Source organism: Arvicola amphibius, chromosome 2 (assembly GCF_903992535.2).
Source record: "Arvicola amphibius chromosome 2, mArvAmp1.2, whole genome shotgun sequence".
In the NCBI taxonomy this organism is placed as follows: Eukaryota; Metazoa; Chordata; class Mammalia; order Rodentia; family Cricetidae; genus Arvicola; species Arvicola amphibius.
The window spans coordinates 20,939,802-20,960,416 of NC_052048.2; the positions used below are offsets into that span (position 1 = coordinate 20,939,802).

The 20,615-nt window shown below is 46.7% G+C and overlaps 1 protein-coding gene across 1 annotated transcript in view; it reads left to right on the forward strand.

Annotated features, from left to right (window-relative positions):
- Tulp3 (TUB like protein 3) overlaps window positions 1–20,615 on the forward strand; it is a 35,069-nt gene that overhangs the window by 12,795 nt on the left and 1,659 nt on the right. The window contains exons 2-9 of the mRNA XM_038320057.1: window positions 7,113–7,164; window positions 13,211–13,373; window positions 13,831–14,010; window positions 16,170–16,294; window positions 16,492–16,689; window positions 17,640–17,752; window positions 19,134–19,248; window positions 20,086–20,184. Of these exons, the coding sequence (XP_038175985.1) occupies window positions 7,113–7,164; window positions 13,211–13,373; window positions 13,831–14,010; window positions 16,170–16,294; window positions 16,492–16,689; window positions 17,640–17,752; window positions 19,134–19,248; window positions 20,086–20,184 (1,045 nt within the window). The remainder of the gene's footprint in view (window positions 1–7,112; window positions 7,165–13,210; window positions 13,374–13,830; window positions 14,011–16,169; window positions 16,295–16,491; window positions 16,690–17,639; window positions 17,753–19,133; window positions 19,249–20,085; window positions 20,185–20,615) is intronic.

Consider the following 20,615-nt stretch of genomic DNA (forward strand, 5'->3'; position numbering starts at 1 on the left):
TTATTTATTATGTATACAATATTCTGTCTGTATGTCTGCAGACCAGAAGAGGACACCAGATCTCATTACAGATAGTTGTGAGCCACCATGTGGTTGCTGGGAATTGAACTCAGAACCTTTGGAAGAGCCGGCAATGCTCTTAACCACTGAGCCATCTCTCCAGCCCACAAAATGTAGTTAAAGTAAAAAAATAAAATCAATATTGTGCTGTAAGTTTAGGATCCTAGCAAGGACCCTGGGAGGGGAAAACCTAATTTCCCCGGACAACAGCTTGGCTATTGAGGGAGACTGGTTCTGCTGTGGTTAAGATGGCAGATCACATTTAAATACATTGTTTTGTCTTTTCTATTTATTTTATCCATCAATTTAGTTGATTTTTTTCCTTCAGTAATAAAACAATCCTCAAGGAGCATGTGTTGTTTGGTCTTGATGTGGAGGCTGCAGGAAGCAGGCATGGTTATTTATACTGGCCTGCTGTTGATTGTTTGTGTTTGTGTCTCTATGCCAACTCAGGCAGGAGGTCCTGACTCTTCCTAGGCATCTTTAGTTCAGCTACAGGATTCTGTTCCATAGATTAGAGACTTGAAAGGCCTTTTCTGTTTGACATTTTGTTTTCTTACTTCCCTTAGCAAGGCGTGAAATTCAGAATGTCGTTGATAATTGACAGAATTATAGAAGAGAAGGAATCCCTAAGAAGCAAAGACCAGGGCTGTGTCTAGCCCAAAAAGGAATCTGTCCCCTGTCATCTATGCTGTGTGGTTCCCTTGTCTTCCCATTACTGCTTCTACTTCCTCTTCCTCTGTCTCTCCTGGCCTCTTGGATTTATCTAGATTACCCTTTTGTCTATTTTTTGCTTAATTTGGGTTTTTGTTGGTTGGGGTTTTTATTTTATTTTGGGAAGACAGTGTCTCATTTATCCCAGGCTAACCAAAATCACCTTGAACCCCTGATCTTGCCTCCACCTCCAGAGTCCTAGGATCACTAGCTTGGCCACCACACATGACCTTATGAGAGACATTTTTTTTCTTGTTGGGCAGTGGTGTTGCACGCCTTTAATCCCAGCACTCGGAGGCAGAGGCAGGCTGATCTCTGTATGTTTGAGGCCAACCTGGTCTACAGAGTGAGTTCCAAGCCAGCCACAGCTACACAGAGAAGCCCTGTCTCAAAAACAAAACAAAACAAAAGAGTCATGTCTGGAAAGAACCCAGGGTGTAGGATTCAGAGCGACACTGGACTGTTGGAGGTAAGAAGTTTGTTATCAGGACAGAAAGGCAACAGAAATGGCAGGGCTCTGAGGAGACTCAGGCCTGTGCAGCAGGGTTGGGGTCCCTTCTTACAGATTTTACAGGAGCCTGCTGCCAGGCTGTCTCTCATTCCCTAGCAGGCACAGGAAAGGGGGAGAAGAGAACGTGTCAGTGTATTGTAGTTCTTTGATATGTCTGATTGTCCAGTCTGCCAGCACAGGGTGCTCACTTGGGGAAGTAAGAAGCCAGGTACCTGGAAGTCTGTTAGCCAAAGATTCAGGTGGTGGTCTTAGGAGGATGCCTGCCGGTTTCTGTCTGCCTGGGGACGGGGACGACTGCTGCAGGCATTGTGTCCTGAGCAACAACCTGGTATGGATTCTGAAGAGCTGGAGAGGTGGCTCAGTGGATTGGAGTGCTTGCTGCGCAAGCAAGAGGTCCTGAGTTCAAATCCCCTGGCACCCGTGTAAAAATCTGGGAGTGGCTATGCGTATGCCTATTATCACCAGTGTTCTATGCAAAGGAGACAGGATTGGCTAAGCCAGTTTTCTTTATTCATTAGCCATTCATATTTACAGCATACAAAGGGGAATCCCACAACACTAGGCTTGCTGGCTGCCAGCATAGTTACAAGTTCGGTCAGAGACCCTGTCTCACGGGAATAAGGCAGAGACTGAGAGAATGGGACACCCAGTGTTCTCTGGCCTCCACATACATGTGCACAGGTTCATGTACATGCATGAGTGCATATACCACATGCATGCATGCATACACACACACACACACACACAAAGAGATGTGTCTACTTTCCTAGAGTGTTCATTTTCTTTAGACTTCCCCTCATGGCCCTCTTACCCTAGAGCAGAGGGATCCTGCTGGCCTCTGTGGGTATCAGTTTTTGGCAGGTGGCTTGGTGTTCTTGATTACTACTGAAGTGTAAAGTGACAGTCACCTTCAATACATGTTTTAGTATAGTAGTTGAGAGCACAGAGCAGGGCCAGAATGCCTGTCTCTTTTCCCCGGCATTTGCTGCTTAATGACTGTAGACCCATGTAGCCTCATTTAGATGTGTCTCAGTGTCCCCAGAGAGCCCGTGCTAAACTGGATCCCCGAGATCCGATATCAGAATCACAGGCAAGGGAGTCTGATTGCTCATCTCGGGTCAGGTGTCTTCCGGATGTGTTGATTGATGGTCAAGGAGACATGGTACAGAATAACCGTGTCCCCTCCCCCAAGAGGCCTCAGTATAGCTGAGATTGGCCTTGCACCACAGAGACTGCTCCTTAGTGTGCTGGATGTGGGCTTGTGCCGCCACAGCCGTTCACACTTCACTACTTTTGCCTTTTCTTTCTTGAGACAGGGTCTCTGTCTATGTCTACATATCCTGACTATCCTAGAACTTGCTGCGTAGATTAGGCTGGCCTCTAGCTCACAAAGATCCTCCTGCCTCTGGATGCCACTCCTCACACAATAGATAGATGAATGTAATGAGAGTCATTTTAGATTTTGTTTTTCCCATAGCAGCTCACCAGTCCTTCCTTGTCGCGTGCCAGATGACTTACCTCTCCTGAGCTTTGTTGCTGTCGCTCCGCCCCAGCACATTTCTTGTATTAGCGTCCGGGATAATCCTTCTGGCTTGTGGCCTCACTGATAACATCTGAGACTGGCAAGCAGTGTTTGTGACCGGTAAAAAGAACTGTTTGCTTCAGTCCCTCCTGGGAAAGCCATGGCCGAGTATTGCTGTCCTCACTTTTCACAAGCCATATCCTGTTCTCTTCCTGCAGAGTGGCTTTGCTCTCCCCAGGACCTCGGTGGCTTGCTGAGCCTCTACACCCTTGCTGCATCCCTCTGCATCTGGTGGAGCCATCACTCGTGACTGTTCAGCTGCAGTGAGCTCCAGAGAGTTTGCAGGGAATGTTGAGAGAGTGGCCTGGAGGTGGAGGTGGAGATTGTTCAAAATTATCGAGTATCTGAAACCGTAGGCAAGCCGTCTGTCAGGGAACGCTCCATAGCAGCAGTAAGAGGGAGAGAGGTCTTCCAGCGAGCGAGCTAACTCTGATTGATCTTGGGCAAATATCTTCACAGTTAACCTTCTCTCAGCTTCCTGGAAATACCCTGCGTGTAATTGGTTGCAGTATTCAAGGGCAAACTGGTCATGGAGAAACACTCCTTTAACCCCAGCACCAGGGAAGCAGAAGCAGGCAGATCAAGGGCAGAGAAATTGATAAGTTATTCAGCCCATAGTTATGAAGTAAACATTTATCAAAATGTCTTATTTTTATAACTCTTACTGGTTTTTTTGGGGGGGGAGAATAATTGGCTTTTGCATCTACGTCTTTCCTAGCTCACTAACCCACACCCATTCTTGGGAGTGTCTTTGTCTCTCCTAATAAACTGTGTCTATGATTATTTAGAAATTAAATTTGCAGAAAGTTACCAAAAAATGTTCAGAAGTAACCTTTGCCCTTCACCTCAGTTTATCTCTTGTGTAACAGTGGCCCTCACATTAGAAAACAACAAGAAGCCGGGCAGTGGTGGCGGCGCACACCCTTAATCCCAGCACTTGGGAGGTAGGGCAGGCGGATCTCTGTGAATGTGAGGCCAGCTTGGTCTACAGAATGAATCCAGGACAGCCTGGAAATGTTACATAGAAAAACCCTGTCTCAAAAAAAAAAAAAAAAAAAAAAATTTAAGGTGGACAGTAGTCAGGTGAATGTCTTTGATCCCAGCACTCAGGAAGTAGAGGCTGGTGGAGCTCTGTGTTCGAGACCAGCATGATATACAGAGAAAGTTCCAGGATAGAACAACATAGTACCTCAACATCTCTTGTTTTGTTTTGTTTTGTTTTGTTTTGTTTTGTTTTGTTTTGAGACAGGGTTTCTTTGTGTAACAGTCCTGCTGTCCTGGAACTAGCTGTGTAGACCAGACTGGCCTCAAACTCACAGAGATCTGCTCGCCCCTGTCTCTGAGTGCTGGAATTAAAAGTGTGCACCACCACTGCCTGGCACCTCAACCTCTCATTACTGGAGATCTTAACGGGATGTTAGGCTTGATTGTTTAGACAGGTTTTGCTAGTCGAGGCTAGCCTCAAACTAGAAGAGTCCTGGGAAGCATGATGCCCGGCTTGGCAGTCAGTCTTCATCATAATGAAGCTCCTGCTTTCTCCACTTTGCCGTTCCCCACTCCGTGGTCACTGACCGGTCTTCAATGAAGTTCTGTGATGTGATCATGTTTGTCCCATTTCCTTCCACCACAGTTAATCAAATCAGCAAAGTTACGGTCTTAGGAAATGGGGCTTTGGGGAATTGAGTAGGTTATGAGGGCAGAGGCTTCAGGAGGATGGAATAGAAAAAGAAAGGAAGGAAGGGAGGAAGGGAGGGAGGGAGGGAAGGAAGAAAGAAAGAAAGAAAGAAAGAAAGAAAGAAAGAAAGAAAGAAAGAAAGAAAGAAAACAAACTTTTGTGTCCATATGGTAGACTGTCGAAGCTGTGGGGGTTGGGACCGGAGACAGGGTTCTAACATTAACAGCACATTCTGTTTCTGCTAAATGAGGCTTTCAGCTTACTTTTTGCTTATTTTTTCAGCCTGTCCTCAGCCTCTGGTTTGATTTAGAATTCCTGTGGCTGTGTGTACGTGTTATAGTCCTATAGCATCTGTTTACTGTTCCGTTCAGGTCCGAATGCTTTCTTGATACCCTGTTATTTACATCTGCCCAGCTTGCCCAGGCTTGCTGGAAGGATTGGAGTGCTGTCTGGGTGCAGCCTTGAAGACAGACACGCTCGGCACACTGATGGTTAGAGGCCTTGAAAGGGCTGCTCCAGGCTTTGGGGTGTTCACTCGGAATGTAGCTTTGTTTAGGTTTCAGCACCCGGGAGGTATAGGGAGGAGAGGGGATGGTCTTTAGCTGTGCCAGAAGGCATCACAGTTTTGGTTTAGTGTTGAGGACAGAGAGCGAGAGCATTGAGCAAAGGCAGGTTTGCCGCAGCTGTTGGGAAATGCTAAGCTGTAGCCTCAGAGTCTCTTCTCCGGGTTAACCCTTTCCCACACACTGTTCATGATGGGTTTGTCTCAGTCATTTTAGACACCATCTTTGCAAATCTACACCAATCCCCCTGGATACCAACACTGTCCACCCTGCATTGAGGATGGGAATAGAAACCTCTCAGGAGAAATGCAGGGACCCATAGGGAGGTCAGAAATGGGTTGCAGCTAGGAGGAGGGGCTGGTATCGTAAGTGCTCCATGGTTTTCTTGTTTGTTCCTTTGTTTAGTTTGTTCTGCAGTGCTGGGGTTTGAACCCATGGCCTTACTGTATAGTACTGATGACCGACCTGGAACTCACTGTGTAGACCAAGCTAGCCTCAGATCACAGAGATCTGCCTGCCTCTGCATCCCCAGTGTTGGGATTATAGGTTTGTGCCAACATCGCCTGGCCTTTTTTTTTCCCCTCAAAAGAAGTCTGTCTCAGAGCTCCAAGTGTGGCTCAGTGGTGTATTACTTGCTTAGTCTGCCCAAGGACCAGAATTCAATCCCTATCACTACCCAAAATGCTAGATGATGGATGGATATCCTCCTGGATACCAACACTGTCCACCCTGCATTGAGGATGGGAATAGAAACCTCTCAGGAGAAATGCAGGGACCCATAGGGAGGATGGATGGATGGATGGGTGGATGGATGGTGGGTGGGTGGATGGTTGGTGGGTGGATGGTGGGTGGTAGATTAAAAGGGAGCCTGGAGAGATAGTTTAGTGGTAAGATCACTTGCTGCTCCTCTAGAGGACCTGACTTCAGTCCTACCAGCATGCACCTTGCGGCTCACAACCACCTGTAACTCCAGCTCCAGGGATGTGATGCCCACTTCTGGCTCCCTGTGGTGTCAGTCTGTGTGTGTATTCCTTAATACTAAAGAACTGTTCTCTGCAGAACAAATGTTACTACTGCCAGACCTTGTTGATTTTGAGACACCATGAAGCCCCAGTCTGTCCTGAAAGCCAGGGCCATCCTAGCTTCACCTCCCTCCCCCCTACTAGGACTGCAGGTGTGAGCAGCCATGCATGGCCCTGATTGCAGATCTTAGGGAAGTCAGTCAAGGTTAGTAGTTGAGTCCGTTTCCTTCTCATAGAAGTAGAAGTAGCTCCAAAAAAGAAATAAAATAATCTGATTCTTAGGTACAAATTTGGACTTTAGCTGTTAAACTTTGGCATGACTCTCCAAGCCTCTGCTTCTTCATCTTAGTTGTGAGAAATCAGTCTTAATTCATAGGGTTGCTTTAAGGAATCAACAAAACAAGACACACACAAAACACTCAGACCAGGTTGTTTTGGAACAGGATGAGTACTTGATGCACAGTTTAAAACAAAAAGAAAGGCCTATGTGTGGCTCCATCACAGGCTTGGTAGGTCTGCATGGTAGTGGGTGGACCTGCGTGGTAGTGGGTGGGCCTGCGTGGTAGTGGGTGGGCCTGCGTGGTAGGTAATGGGTAGACTTGCGTGGTTGTGCATGGACATGCATGATAGTGGTGGACCTGCATGGTAGTGGGTGGGATCTGCGTGGTAGTGGGTGGGCCTGCGTGGTAGTGGGTGGGATCTGCCTGGTAGTGGGTGGGATCTGCGTGGTAGTGGGTGGGCCTGCGTGGTAGTGGGTGGGATCTGCGTGGTAGTGGGTGGGATCTGCGTGGTAGTGGGTGGGCCTGTGTGGTAGTTGGTGGATCTTGCTTGAGTGTAGGCAACACCTAGAAACAGACACTTCCTCTAAGGCAAAAATCCCTTGGTTCCAGTTAACCCACTGGAATGCATGTATGTAAAAATGAAACGGACAGGCTTTTAGAATGCTCTTGTCTTCATGTGCTCTCTTTTTCTGTTTTTGTGACAGTGCTTTTGAAGATGAGACACTCAGGCTTCGGCAGCTGAAGCTGGACAATCAGGTGAGCAGGGGCTCCCAGGGGCCGTCCTGGCTGGAGCTGGTGGTCTCGGCTCTGAAGTCACGACAGGGTCTCACAGAAAGACTAGATGGGCAGAATTGCTCATGGCTACTCATTAAACAATGTCTGAACTTAGTCGCCGAGCCAAAGGTCTGGGCTGTGGCAGGAGCAGGGCGATTTGAAGATGGTAGCAATTAACTGGCTTTGTTAATAATCAATGAAAACCTCCTGACACCTTCTACAGGAACTAGAAGAATGTTGTAGCTGGGCCTGGTAGCACTAACTGGTAATCCCTGCTCTAGAGAGACAGATCACCGCGCGGTCAAGGTCAGTCTGAGCTGCATAGGGAGACCCTACCTCAAAACACTAAAATATGATAGATAGATAGATAGATAGATAGATAGATAGATAGATAGATAGATAGATAGATAGCCGAGTAAGTAAGTAAATAAATAAATAAGAGATGTATTGGCCTGCTGCTTATTGCCGTAACAAAATACATGAGACTGGGTACATTATTTTAAAAAAGAAACAGATTTAGAGGCTAAAGTTCAAGATCCAGCAGCTTCATCTGGTGTCTGGTGACGCCCATCTTAGTTAGGCTTCTGTTGCGGGGATAAACACCATGACTGTAATTGTCTCACAGCCTGGAGTCCATCATGAAGAAAGTGTGCTACAGACTTGCCTAAAGGCACATCTTAGACAGGCATTTTCTCAACTGAGGTTCCTTCTTCCCAGATGGCTCTAGTTTATACCAGATTGCATAAAACTAGCCCGCACAGCCCCCTTAGTTATACCACAGCATGACAGAGACCAACAAGGAAAATAATTGGTACAGGAGAGATGCCACGTGAAAGGGCAGGAAAATAACTTTGTAGGCAGAGACTGCTTGTTCATTTCCCTGCTGCCAAGACCTAAAATAATCACACAGAAACTGTATTAATTAAAACACTGCTGGGCGTATTAGCTTTGACTTCTTATTAACTAACTTTTACATCTTAAATTAATCCATTTCTATTATTTTGTATTTTACCATGAGGCTCGTGGTTTGCCAGTAGGTAAGGTTCTTGTGTGTTTGTCTCCTTCGGCAGCCACATGGCATCTCTCTGACTCCACCTTCTTTCTCCCAGCCTTCAGTTTAGTTTTCCTGCCTAGCTCTATTCTGCCCTGCCAAAGACCCGAAGCAGCTTCTTTATTAGCCAGTGGTAGCAAAGCATATTCACAGCTTACAGAGGGGATTCCCACGTCATAACTTTTTTCTTTATGGTTTCTTTTGGGGGGGGGGGCACATAGCAGGCCTTAGCTGGCCTCAAACTACAGAGATGCTCCTGTCTCTACCTCCTGAGTGCTGGGATTAAAGGCGTGTCCAACCCTACCCAGCTTTTTGATTCTTGAAATAGATTCTTGCTGTGTTGCCCACCCAGGCCTCAAATTCTTTTTTTTTTTTTTTTTTTTTTTTTTTTTTTTGGTTTTTCGAGACAGGGTTTCTCTGTGGCTTTGGAGCCTGTCCCGGAACTAGCTCTTGTAGACCAGGCTGGTCTCGAACTCACAGAGATCCGCCTGCCTCTGCCTCCCGAGTGCTGGGATTAAAGGCGTGCGCCACCACCGCCCGGCAGGCCTCAAATTCATAATCCTCCTGCCTCCACCTCCTGAGGACTGGGTTTATAGGCGTGTGCCACCACAGCTGGCACTTCTTACGACCTCTTGCTCTTGGAACCAGCTGACATTCTGTGGGGGGAACCACCTTAATCCCTTCCCACAGCAGGCCTGCAGATGACTTACCCCTTCCACCAGGCCATAGCTTTCTCTCACTGCCTTGGAACTTGCTGTGTAGCCCAGGCTTTCTCTGAAGTCAGTCCTCCTGCCTCAGCCTCTCTGGGGCTGGGTTACAGCCTGTACCCCCATTTCCCATCCTTCAGCGTGACTACACTTGACTGCATGGGACCACCTTCAGCACGTGACTCTTTGGGAGACACTGCAGGCCATGTCTACACTGGAACAATACCACTTAACAGTTTTTCCTTCTCTAGAATTTGGTCTGAGGCAGATCTCTGAGTTCGAGATCTACAGAGTGAGTTTCAGGACAGCCAGGGCTACACAGAGGAACCCTGTGTCAAAACAAAAAAACAAAATTTTGGCCTGTGCTTGCTGCTGTGCTGTTTAAATTTTGTTTTGTTTTGTTTTTTTGTTTTTATTTTTGTTTTTTTGAGACAGACTTTCTCTTTGTGGCTTTGGAGCCTACCCTGGAACTTGCTTTGTAAATCAGGCTGGCCTTGATCTCACAGAGATCCACCAGCCTCTACCTCTCGAGTGCTGGGATTAAAGGCATACACCACCCTCGCCTGGCTTATTTTTTTTAATAGTGTTATTCACAGGTTGTTTAATATACATTTTATTTATTTAATTAATTTCTATGTGGGAAGGGGTTGGGTTTTCGCGACAGGGTCTCACCCTACAACCCAGGCTGTCCTTAGACTCCCAACAGTTCTGCCTCAGTCTCCCGAGAACTGCGATTGCAGGTATATCCCAATGTTTGTTTCCTTTACTGGACTAATAAAATAAGAACCAAGGACAGATTTTTTTTATAACTTATTTTTATTTTATGTGCTTTGGTATGAAGATGTCAGATCCCCTGCAACTGGATCTTCAGACAGTTGTGAGCTGCCATGTGGGTGCTGGGCATTGAACCCCCGTCCTCTGGAAGAGCAGTCAGTGCTCTTAACCACCGAACCATCTCTCCAGCCCCAATTTATTTTTATCTTATGTGCAGTGGTGTTTTGCCTGCGTGTATGTGTGTGTGAGGGTATTGGGTCCCCTAGAACTGAAGTTATAGACAGTTCTAAGATGCCTTGTGGATGCTGGGAATTGAACCCGGGTTCCTTGGAAGAACAGTTAGTGTTCTTAACTGCTGAGCCATCTCTCCTGCCCCCCAAGAACAGATATTAAAAGATTTATTTATTAAAAGATTTATTTTTTATCATTTATTTTTGATTGACACCTAGTGATTGTACATATCTATTCGGCACTGCGACATTGCCTGCCAAGTTTGTTTATGTGCATGTGTGCTTGTCCCTGTGTAAGGGAGTCAGAGGACAGCCTTTGGGTCTCACTTCTCACCTGTCTAGTTGTCCACGTTAGCTGGCTCAGAATTTCTGCAGAATCCCTGTCCCTGCCTCCCATCTCCCCGTGTGGACACCCGAGGATTACAGACACATGAGTTACAGCAGCTAGATATTATGGGGGTTCTGGGCATCTGAGCTTAGAACAAACTTGCATGGCAAACACTTTTACCCATCAAGGCATCTCCCCATCCCATCCCCCAGTGTGTGCGTGCGTGCGTGCGTGCGTGTGTGCGTGCGTGCGTGTGTGTGTGTGTGTGTGTGTGTGTGTGTATGTGTGTTTGGTTGGTTTTTGTTTTTATTAGCTCTTTTGAAACAGGGTCTCTCTTTGTAGTCCTGGCTCTCCTGGAACTGTAGACCAAGCTGTCTTTGAACTCACAGAGATCCACCTACCTATGCCTCCCAAAGTGCAGGGATTAAAAGCTCAGCCACCATGCCTGGCTCCCACTAAGTATATATTTGATGATCATTCCATTGGAGTTCCCTAGCCTAGGGACATGCAACAGTCTTTCATTACATGCCTGCATGAAGGAAGGAAGGCATGTGCAGCGCTCTGCAGTAACGCTGTAATGATTAGGCAACTTAGAACTATACCTGACATCCATCGCTTTCATGTTTGCTTTTCTATGTGATTTTTTTTTTAATATTTGTCAAAACCATTTAATAATCACGTGAGTCCGCATGGGGTCTGCGTGACAGATCTGGTGGCATACAAAGCAAAGTGAGTCTAACTAAGAAAATGGTGAATTCTGACTCTTGTCCACACTTAAGAGCAGGCCTGGGGAGAAGGCCCAGGGTGCGGCTGAATCCTGCAGTAGAGTTGCCTTGGTTACCAGTGCGTGCCAGAACTCAGTGGCCAGAGGGTGGTGACTGCAGAGGGAGCAGGTCACCTGCAAAGTGGAGGAGGAATCGGCAAAGATGAGATGACACTTTTCACCATGGAGGTCAGCAAAGACCAGTCCCCACCATGGATACCACACAGAACAGTATTCCAGACTAGACCATCAATTGTGACCCCTTTGGTCCTACCTGAGACTCCTCTAGAATCTTTAGAAATTACCAATGTTAGTGGCGCATGCTAGCGCGTGCCTGTAATCTCAGCACTGAGTAGGTAGAGGAGGGATGGTCCCAGGTTCAAAGCCAGCCTCAGTTGCATAGCAAATGCATTTGCTCATGGCTTTTGCCTGCCCTCTCTAGCCTTAAATCACCCCTGATTTCTGCAAGACCGATACAGTCCAGATGAGACGCTGAACCACCAATGCCGGAGGCTTCTGGTCTCCAGCATTTATTGGTTCCTAACATCTCAGTGGGCATGAAATAGCAGCTGGGTCTTCATCTCCCTAATGATCAATAGTGCTAAACTGCTCATAGCTTAAAACAAAACAAAATAACAACAACAACAGGATCTAGCTGTGTGGCTCTGGCTGTCTGGAATTCCAATTCCAGGAAATCTGCCTCCCTCTTCTGAGCTCTGTGGCCATCGGGCATATACGTGGGGCACAAGCATACATGTAGACAGAACTGTTGTGCACAAAGAAAAATAAATATAATTTAAAAATAGTTGGTCTCAACATAGTGTAGAGAACCCTGATGGCTGTTTGGCCTCAAGAGGGAGGGAGTGGGGGTGTGGGTGGAGGGGAGGGGAGAGAAGGGGGAGGAGGAGAGGAGGAGATGGCAATTTTTAATAAAAAATAAATAAACTGGAAAAAAATAAAAAAAATTAACAATAAAAAAAAGAAAAATTTCCAGTTTTAAAAAAAAATAGTATATATGACAGTGCTTTCCTTTCTGTCTCACTGGGGCATTTCTCTCATATCCATTCCTGCCTTTTTGCCTGACTTTCTTGCTCTATCTTGCTATTGTTTTGGTTTGGAGGAACTCAATCTCCCCCTGTTAGCCAGTCTGGCCATGAACCCCTGGGATCAGTATCCTCCTGCTTCAGCCTCCCAAGTGAGTTTCCACGTCATAACCATGACTTTACATATACAGGGTGTGTATGTTGGTTTTTGCCAACAGAACACAAGCTGACGTCACCTAAGAGGAACCCTCGGTTGAGAAACAGAGCCCATCAGTTGGCATGTAGGCAAGCCTGTGGGGGATTTCTTGATTGGTGATTAATGTGAAAAGGTTCAGCCCACTGGACGCCTGGGATGGCGGTCCTGGGGTATATAAGAGAAGACTGAGCCCCTGAGGAGCAAGCCTGGAATCGGCATTCCTCCATGACCCCTACTCTGTTCTTGCCGCCACCTGCCTGTCCTGACTTGCCTTTTGTGAGAATGAAGACTCTCCTTCTGGGTCAGATTGGGTCATGGTGTTCATCACCGCCACTGAAAGTCACTAAGACGCAAGCAAGCGTCCTGGAGAGTTGCCCTGGCTCCAGCTCTTTATCTCACGTCTACCGTAAACTGAATTTCCCTGCTCAGAATGTCCCAACTATCCTTTCTTTCTTCTCACTTCTGATCCAATTCATTTGATTTCAATTTGTAAGATGAACAAGAATGCAAAACTGTGGTTGGCTGTGGCAGAACATCCGAGTAATTCCAAGATTTGGGAGGTTTGGGCAGGAGTGTAATTAGCTCCGAGTAATTCCAAGATTTTGGAGGTTTGGGCGAGATGGTCATTAGCTGAAAAATCAGTCTGTAACACATAGGAAGACCCTGTCTCAGAAAAAGGAAAAAGCCTGTCCTGCGTATTTCCATTTCTTCATTTTGTAGACCAGGTTGGCCTTGAACTCACGAGGTCTGCCTCCCGCCCGAGTGCAGGAATTAAGGGTATGCTCCTCTATGCTCAGCTGGCATGTTTGCATCTCTTGTGAAACAAAAAGAGATTCACAGTAGCTCTTAGGATTAGTTTTTAAAAAGAAAAGGAAGGCCGGCTAAGCTATCCCATGAGGGTACGCTCTGCGTTGTAATACCGGATTTTCTCTCTAGAGGGCGCTGCTGGAGAAGAAGCAGAGAAAGAAGCGCCTTGAGCCACTTATGGTACAACCAAACCCCGAAGCCAGGCTGCGACGGTTAAAGCCTAGAGGTGGCGAGGAGCACACGCCTTTGGTGGACCCTCAGACACCTCGCCTCAGCGATGTCATCCTACACGGTGTGTATTTAGACAATGCCACGTCTGGCTTAAGTACGATTTTCACAGACCCAAGGTGAGACACGGAGCACAAAGACAGTACCGGCTCCCTTCCTTATCTTTATAATCACGTTCTGGGTCTTTGGGAAGAGAAATCGTGGAAGATGCCTTCAAGTTTATGTCCATCCTAGAATTATTGATTCTAGGATTGAATGGCACTGTCTGAAATGAATGAATTCTCAAAATAAATGAAAAGTCTGGCCCTGAGCCACACGCCCAGCCTTGGCCTCACTCCTAGGTTCTGAAGTACAGTTTGTGTAGCCAAGCCTGTTGGTAGACTCGGCCTCTGTCCTGGACACACGTGCTTATGACGTTAAGGAAGGAGAACTGAGGTGGCTGGGTAGCCCTTGATTGGCCGCATCCCCCAAACCACCCAGCTCACTTCCGGTCCACATTCACTCTTTCTTTGGGCTCCTAGGCATCGATGGGCCAGCTGCTTTCCTTAGGCCAGAGGCTCCAGATTTGGAAAGCAAGCCTCATGTTCTCTCAGTGGGCTCCCCTGCTCCAGAAGAGGCCACCGATGGAAGTGCAGGTGGGGAAAGCCCTCCAGTGGAGACCGCCTCCAAGCCAGACCTCCAGGAGATTCTCCAAAAACACGGTGAGGGTGACGCTCAGTTTATGGCAGGGTGCGCGCCTTTCTCTCATCGGTTTACAGTCTAAGTGACGCAGACTTGCTTGGTGTGGCTTGGGTTCCAGCATCTTTGACATCTAAGTGGGGATACTTGGCAATAGTAGTCTTTTATGCTGTTGTCTGAGAAGACATGATAATGAAATACAGAGTAGTCATTATCATATATGACTTTTTCCTTAAACCTAGTTTCTTTCTTTCTTTCTCTCCCTTCCTTTCTTTCCTTCCTTCCTTCCTTCCTTCCTTCCTTCCTTCCTTCCTTCCTTCCTTCTTCCTTCCTTCCTTCCTTCTTTCTTTCTTTCTGATTTTCAAGACAGGGTTTCTCTGTAGTTTTTGGTGCCTGTCCTAGAACTAGCTCTTATAGACCAGGCTGGCCTCGAATTCAGAGATCCGCCTGCTTCTGCCTCCCGAGTGCTGGGATTAAAGGCGTGCGCCACCGCCTCCTGGCATTAAACCTAGTTTCTTTTCCTTTCCTTTTCTTTTTTTTCTTTTTTCCCCCTTTAGACAAGGTATTGCTGTGTGACCCAGGCTGGCTTCCAATCTGAGGTCCTCCTGTCTCAGCCTCTTGAATGCTGACACTGTAGACATTTAGCACCATGCTCGGCTATGTAACTGCCCTTCAAGTGAGGAAAGTGGAAGCCAGCAAGAAATGTGTGTGTGCTGGGAGCTTGCCTCGCCAGCCCCTCCTGGGAGAGTGGTTGGTTACCGAAACAGGTTCATGCATTCATCCGTTAGAAATAGCTTCTGAGAGTCAGGGAGCTGGCTTATTGGTTAAAGACACCCACTGCCGAGCCCGACAGCCAGAGTTCAATCCCTGGAACCCCATAAGGGAGGAAGATGATTAATTACCCTCCATACACACCTGGCAAACCTGTCAACCTGAGTTTAAACAGAGCCTGTGCGGGGGAAGGAGAGAAACACTCACAGAATAAACAAATTAAAATGTAACTTTTAAAGGTTTAAAGAAAAAAATGGGTTCTGTGCATAACTGTATAGAGCTTTATTCTCAGACGTCCTCATAGAACGTTTATTCTGGCTGAGGCTTTGTGGCCTGGGGAATGCAGCCCAGATGGTGAGCGCTTGCCTAGCAAGCCTGAAGCCCTGGGTTTGATTCCCAGCACTGTGTGTAGAGACATGTGCTTGTATTCCCACCACTTGGAAGATGGAGGAGGTAAGGTGCGTTCTTTCAAGGTTCTCTTTGGCTATATAACAAGTTCAGGGCTATCCTGGACTACATGAGACCCTGTCTGAAGAATAAGTAAATGTGGCTTTGTGCTAGAAGTAAAAAGGTGCCAGAGAGTTCCTGGAGAGCCCCTAACCCAGAATGAGTGGTTGGCAAGCTGCCAGAGGAAATGCGAGGGCCTGCAGCAGGAACTGGCCCATTGAGGTGGCAGTAGTGGAGCCCGGAGCAAGATGCAGGAGGGTGGGAGGGAGCATGGGTAGGGCTCAGAGGGGCTATTGCTGGCTATAGAGATGTAGGCACACACCTTTACTCCCAACACTTGGGGAGGCAGAAGCAGGAGGATCTCTGAGTTCAAGGCCAGCCTGGTCTACATAGAGAGTTCCAGGAAAGCCGGGGGCTCCATAGTGAGACCCTCATCTCAAAAAACAAAACAAAACAAATGTTAGTTCCGTAGAATGTGGGAGGCCACAACAAGACTTTGGAGTTTGCTAAAAGCATAATAGGAGGCGGTGGTGGTGGTGGTGAGACAAGGGATATGTAGCCCAGGCTGGTCTCCAGCTTGTTATGTAGCCAAGGATAGTCTTGATTTTCTGATCCTTCTGTTCTGCCACTGTTCCCTGAGTACTGGGATTATAGACATGCGCTACCATGTCTGGTTCCAGTTAGCAATTTATTATTGCGTGTGTGTGTGTGTGTGTGTACATGCTGTTCACACAATGTGGCAGTCAGGCAACTTTAGGGAGTCAGTTCTTTCTTTCCACCACGTGGATCCAGGAATCAAACTTAGGTTGTCAACCTTGGCAGCAAGCACCTTTGCCCACTGAGCCATCTCGCTGGCCCCAGTTGGGAAGGTTTAAAGCAAGAAAAAATGAAAACCTCTTTATTTCCAATGTGATCTTCTCAGACAACAGACGGCAGTTGCTGATAGGCTTTCCTTTTCTGCCAGGCATCTTGGGTAGCGTGAACTATGACGAGGAAACTGACAATGAGGAAGAGGAAGGGGACAGTCTCAGCTCCCCATCAGCTCATTCGGAGAAAGAGAGTTCTGTGGCCTGCCAGAAAGCAGCCTCGGTAGGTGGTACTGAGCCAGTGTCCTTTTGGAGCTGGTGTGATCGTCCTCAAACATGAAGGAGTGTTTACACCGAGGCTCGTGATGCTCCGTTTGACTCAGCAGATCGGGAGGGGACTGAAGACAGAAGCAGGATTTTGTCACCAAGTGTGACACAGGGCGTGAAGTTTGTAGCCGATTCTGGTTGCTCTGTTTGCAGGAGACTGGAGCGGCTGGTGTCTCAGCCCAGCAAAGCGATGCCCAGCTTGGAGAAGTGGAGAATTTAGAAGACTTCGCCTACAGCCCTGCCCCGCGGGGTGTCACAGTGAAGTGTCGAGTAACCCGGGATAAGAAAGGCATGGACCGCGGCCTCTTCCCCACCTACTATATGCACCTGGAGAAGGAGGAGAACCGGAAAGTACGGGGTCCATCATGGGCCGTTTTCTTCCTTCTTTTCTCCGAGTACTGGTGATGAAATGTCATCCACGGAAGGCAGACACCCCTCTGCTAAGCCCTTAACCCCCAGATGATCCTGAGAGAACAGGCTGTTGTGGGAATTGGTTATGCCTGGGGAGTCCCACTAGTTAGGCATCGTCATCTGATAGTGGGCTGTGTACCCAGAAGTCCTGTTGTTAGTGTCTCATGTCAGAACTAGTCATGGTCAGGATCTCTAGTTCCTCACCCTGCCCACCCTTAAGAAAAACTTCTGTCCACAATGTAAGGAAGTGGAGAGAAGTGTTTCCCCGTGCTACAATGGAGCTCAGCCCCCTGTACACCAGTAGCTGCCCCACCTCTGAGCTGCCGCAGCCCAGCAAGAGCGTAGGAGTGTGCTTGTTTTCACCTCCCTACCTCTCTTTCTTTCTTGATATGGGACTCATGTAGCCCAGGATATCCTCAAACTTAGAAACTGAGGGTGACTTGTTAAGTTTCAGATCCTCCTGCTGCCCCCGTCTTCCAAATGCTGGATTTCATTTGTTTGTTTATTTTGTGTTTTTTGTTTGTTTGAGACAGTCTCTCTGTGTGTAGCCTGGCTATCCTGGAACTCAATCTAGCCTTGAATTCAGAGATCCACCTGCCTCTGCCTCCCACGTGCCACCACCACCACCACCTGACTATTTTATTTTTTGTTTGTTTTGGTTTGGTTTTTGAGACAGATTCTATCTATGTAACTCTGGCTGTCTTGGAACTCTCCAGGTAGTCCAGGCTGGCCTTCACTGAGATCCTCCTGCCTCTGCCTCCAGAGTGCTAGGAGTAAAGGTGTGCGCCACCATGCCTGTCCTAAGATCCACTTCCTTGCACATGAGAGATACTGGTAAACATTTGTGGTCTCACTGGACTTGGGTTTGACTGACATTTTTCTTCTCTCAGATATTTCTTCTTGCTGGTAGAAAGCGGAAAAAGAGCAAAACCTCCAACTACCTGATCTCCACAGACCCAACAGACTTGTCTCGTGATGGGGAAAGTTACATCGGCAAACTCAGGTGACAAAGCCTCCGCTCGCCAGCCGGTCTTGTGTAGTTTCTGTAGTTTCAGGATAATTGGTGTTTTATTCTCTCTGTCACTGAAGATTGAACCAAAGGCCTCACACATGTTAAGCAATTTCTTTACCACTGAACTATATCCCAAGCCTTTGCTATTGTTTTTTTGTTTGTTTGTTTTTAAATGATTCAGATATACAGATGTGTTCATCTTAAAAAGAAAAACTTCCTAGCCAGGCAGTGGTGATGCACGCCTTTAATCCCAGCACTTGGTAGGCAGAGGCAGGCGGATCTCTGAGTTCAAGGTCAGCCTGGCCTACAAAGCAAGTTCCAGGACAACCTGGACTGTTACACAAAAAAACCCTGTCTTAAAAAAAGAAGAAAAAAGAAAAAAATTAGAAAATTTTGAGGCCAGTCATTATTGCAAACACCTTTAACACCAGAATCTGGGAGACAGAAGCAGGTGGACCATAAGTTCCAGGCCAGCTAGGCTAGTTAAAATAATAATAATAATTTATTTTATTAAATTATTTATTAATTGTTGGGCTGGAGAGATGGCTCAGCAGTTAAGAGCACTAGCTGCTCTTCCAGAGGTCCTGAGTTCAATTCCCAGCAACCACATAGTGGCTCACAGCCATCTCTAGTGAGATCTACATACCTCTGGCATGTAGGCATACATGGAAGGAATGCTGTATATATAATAAATAAGTAAATATTTTTTAAATTATTTATTGTTAATGATATATTAAATTATTTTCAATAAAAACTTAAAAGAAGGAAAATCTTGGACCAGGCATAGTGGTTTATGCCCGTCATCCCAGAATTTAGGAGACTGAAGCCTAGGATAGAGAAGAAGACTATAAATAAATAAATAAATAAATAAATAAATAAGAAAAAGAAATCTAAGTCCTTCCTTGTGATGAGTCTTTGAAAAGATAGTGTCTGTGCTGCTCTTAGGCTGGCAGTCTATAAACAGAATGGTCTTTCGTTTTCCAGCCGCCCAGACGCAAATAATCACAAAATCTATATTAATTACAACACTGTTTAGCCAATGGCTTAGGCATATTCCTAGCTAGTTCTTACATCTAAATTAACCCAATTGTGTTATTTTTTATTTTACCACGAGGCACCTTTCTCCTTCAGCAGCTACATGGAGTCTGCCTGACTCTGCCTTCTTTCTCTCTGCATTCAGTTAGTTTTCACGCCTACCTATGTTCTGCCCTGACCAAGGCCAAAGCAGCTTCTTTATTAACCAGTGGCAGTAAAACATATTCACAGCATACAGAGTGGAATCCCACAACAGCAGGCAGAGAGGTGTCACCTCTCCTTGTCTCTTCAAGAGGAAAATGCAGATCATCATGGTAGCTTTTTCTCCTGATACTAGATCCAATCTCATGGGGACCAAGTTCACAGTGTATGACCATGGTGTCAACCCAGTCAAGGCCCAGGGTCTGGTGGAAAAGGCTCACACCCGGCAGGAGCTGGCTGCCATCTGCTATGTAAGTGCTGTCCTTGCTTCACCTGGTGCTCCTGCCTGGTGCTCCATCTTCAGTGCTCCTTCCTCAGTGCCCTCTGTGTGGCCAGCCAGGCCCAAAGCCAGCTTGGCTCCCTCCTCCCTGGATGTTTCTTTGATCCCCCTTTAGGAGCTGGCATCATGTCCTCCTTGTATTTGAGTTTTAATTGGATTTGGATCACCAAGTTCAGTTATAATTCACTCTCCACAAACCTCTCTTCTCTTTTCCTGATGCCTTGCTCTTCAGCCAGAGGCTACAGTAAAAAAATAGGTTAAAGTTAGAGCCATCTCTACATTTAATGTTCCCCTTCCCTCCTTTCCTTCCCTTCCCTTCCTTCCTTCCTTCCTTTCTGTAGATGTTGTTTTGGTTTGGTTTTTTCTTTTGAGACAGGGTCTTCTTATATACCCTAGCCTTGCTGCATATTCCAGGCTGGCCTCAAACTCTCAACCTTTCTGCTTCAACCTGCTGAATTCTGGGATTAAAGGTGTGTACCACCATGGCTGGCTTTCTTTTCTTTTTTTCCTTCCTTGACAAGGTCTCACTCCTTTGCCTAGGCTAGCTCCAAACTCCTGGGCTCAAACAATCCTCTCACTTCACCTGCCTAGGTGCTGGGACATGTATGTGCAGGCGTGTGCTGCCACGCCTGACTTCTGTGTCCAATTCTCAGGTTCTGTGTTTTGCTCCAGCAAAGAGATGAAACTGGTGTGGGTTCTCTCAAGGCTGGCAGCATTTTCTGTACCAGTGGAGGTTTCCTGTAAAAGCAGATTGAGGTTTCTCCTCCCCTTCTGTTTCCAAATTCTGCCTTATTTTGCTGTCTTTCAGGAAACAAACGTACTGGGTTTTAAAGGTCCTAGGAAAATGTCTGTGATCATTCCGGGGATGAATATGAATCACGAACGTATCCCATTTCGGCCACGAAATGTAAGTAAAAATACATTTACAGTGAGACCAGGTTTCAAAGACAGAAGAAAAATTATATTCCATCAACAAAGGTCTCTGGAAGACACTGATACACCTCGAGCACAGTAATACTGCACAGAAGAGACCAGTTAAAAAAGACAAGAAAAGAGCATTGCTTCTTCTGAACCGGCTGGCCTGTAGCTCTTCTGCTCTGGATCTCCAGGATGGAATGTTCCAGAGATGCTGACTTGAGAAATGGCCACATGGCATATCAGCATCTTAAGGCTGGGTCTGGAGAGCTGGCTCAGTGGTTAAGAGCACAGGCTACTCTCCCAGAGGACCCAGGTTCAATTCCCAGCGCACATACTTACTGGGTGGCTCGCAACCATCTGTAACTTAAAATAGAAATCAGTAATTGTTTCTAAATTAGAAAAGATGTTTTAAAGAATTGC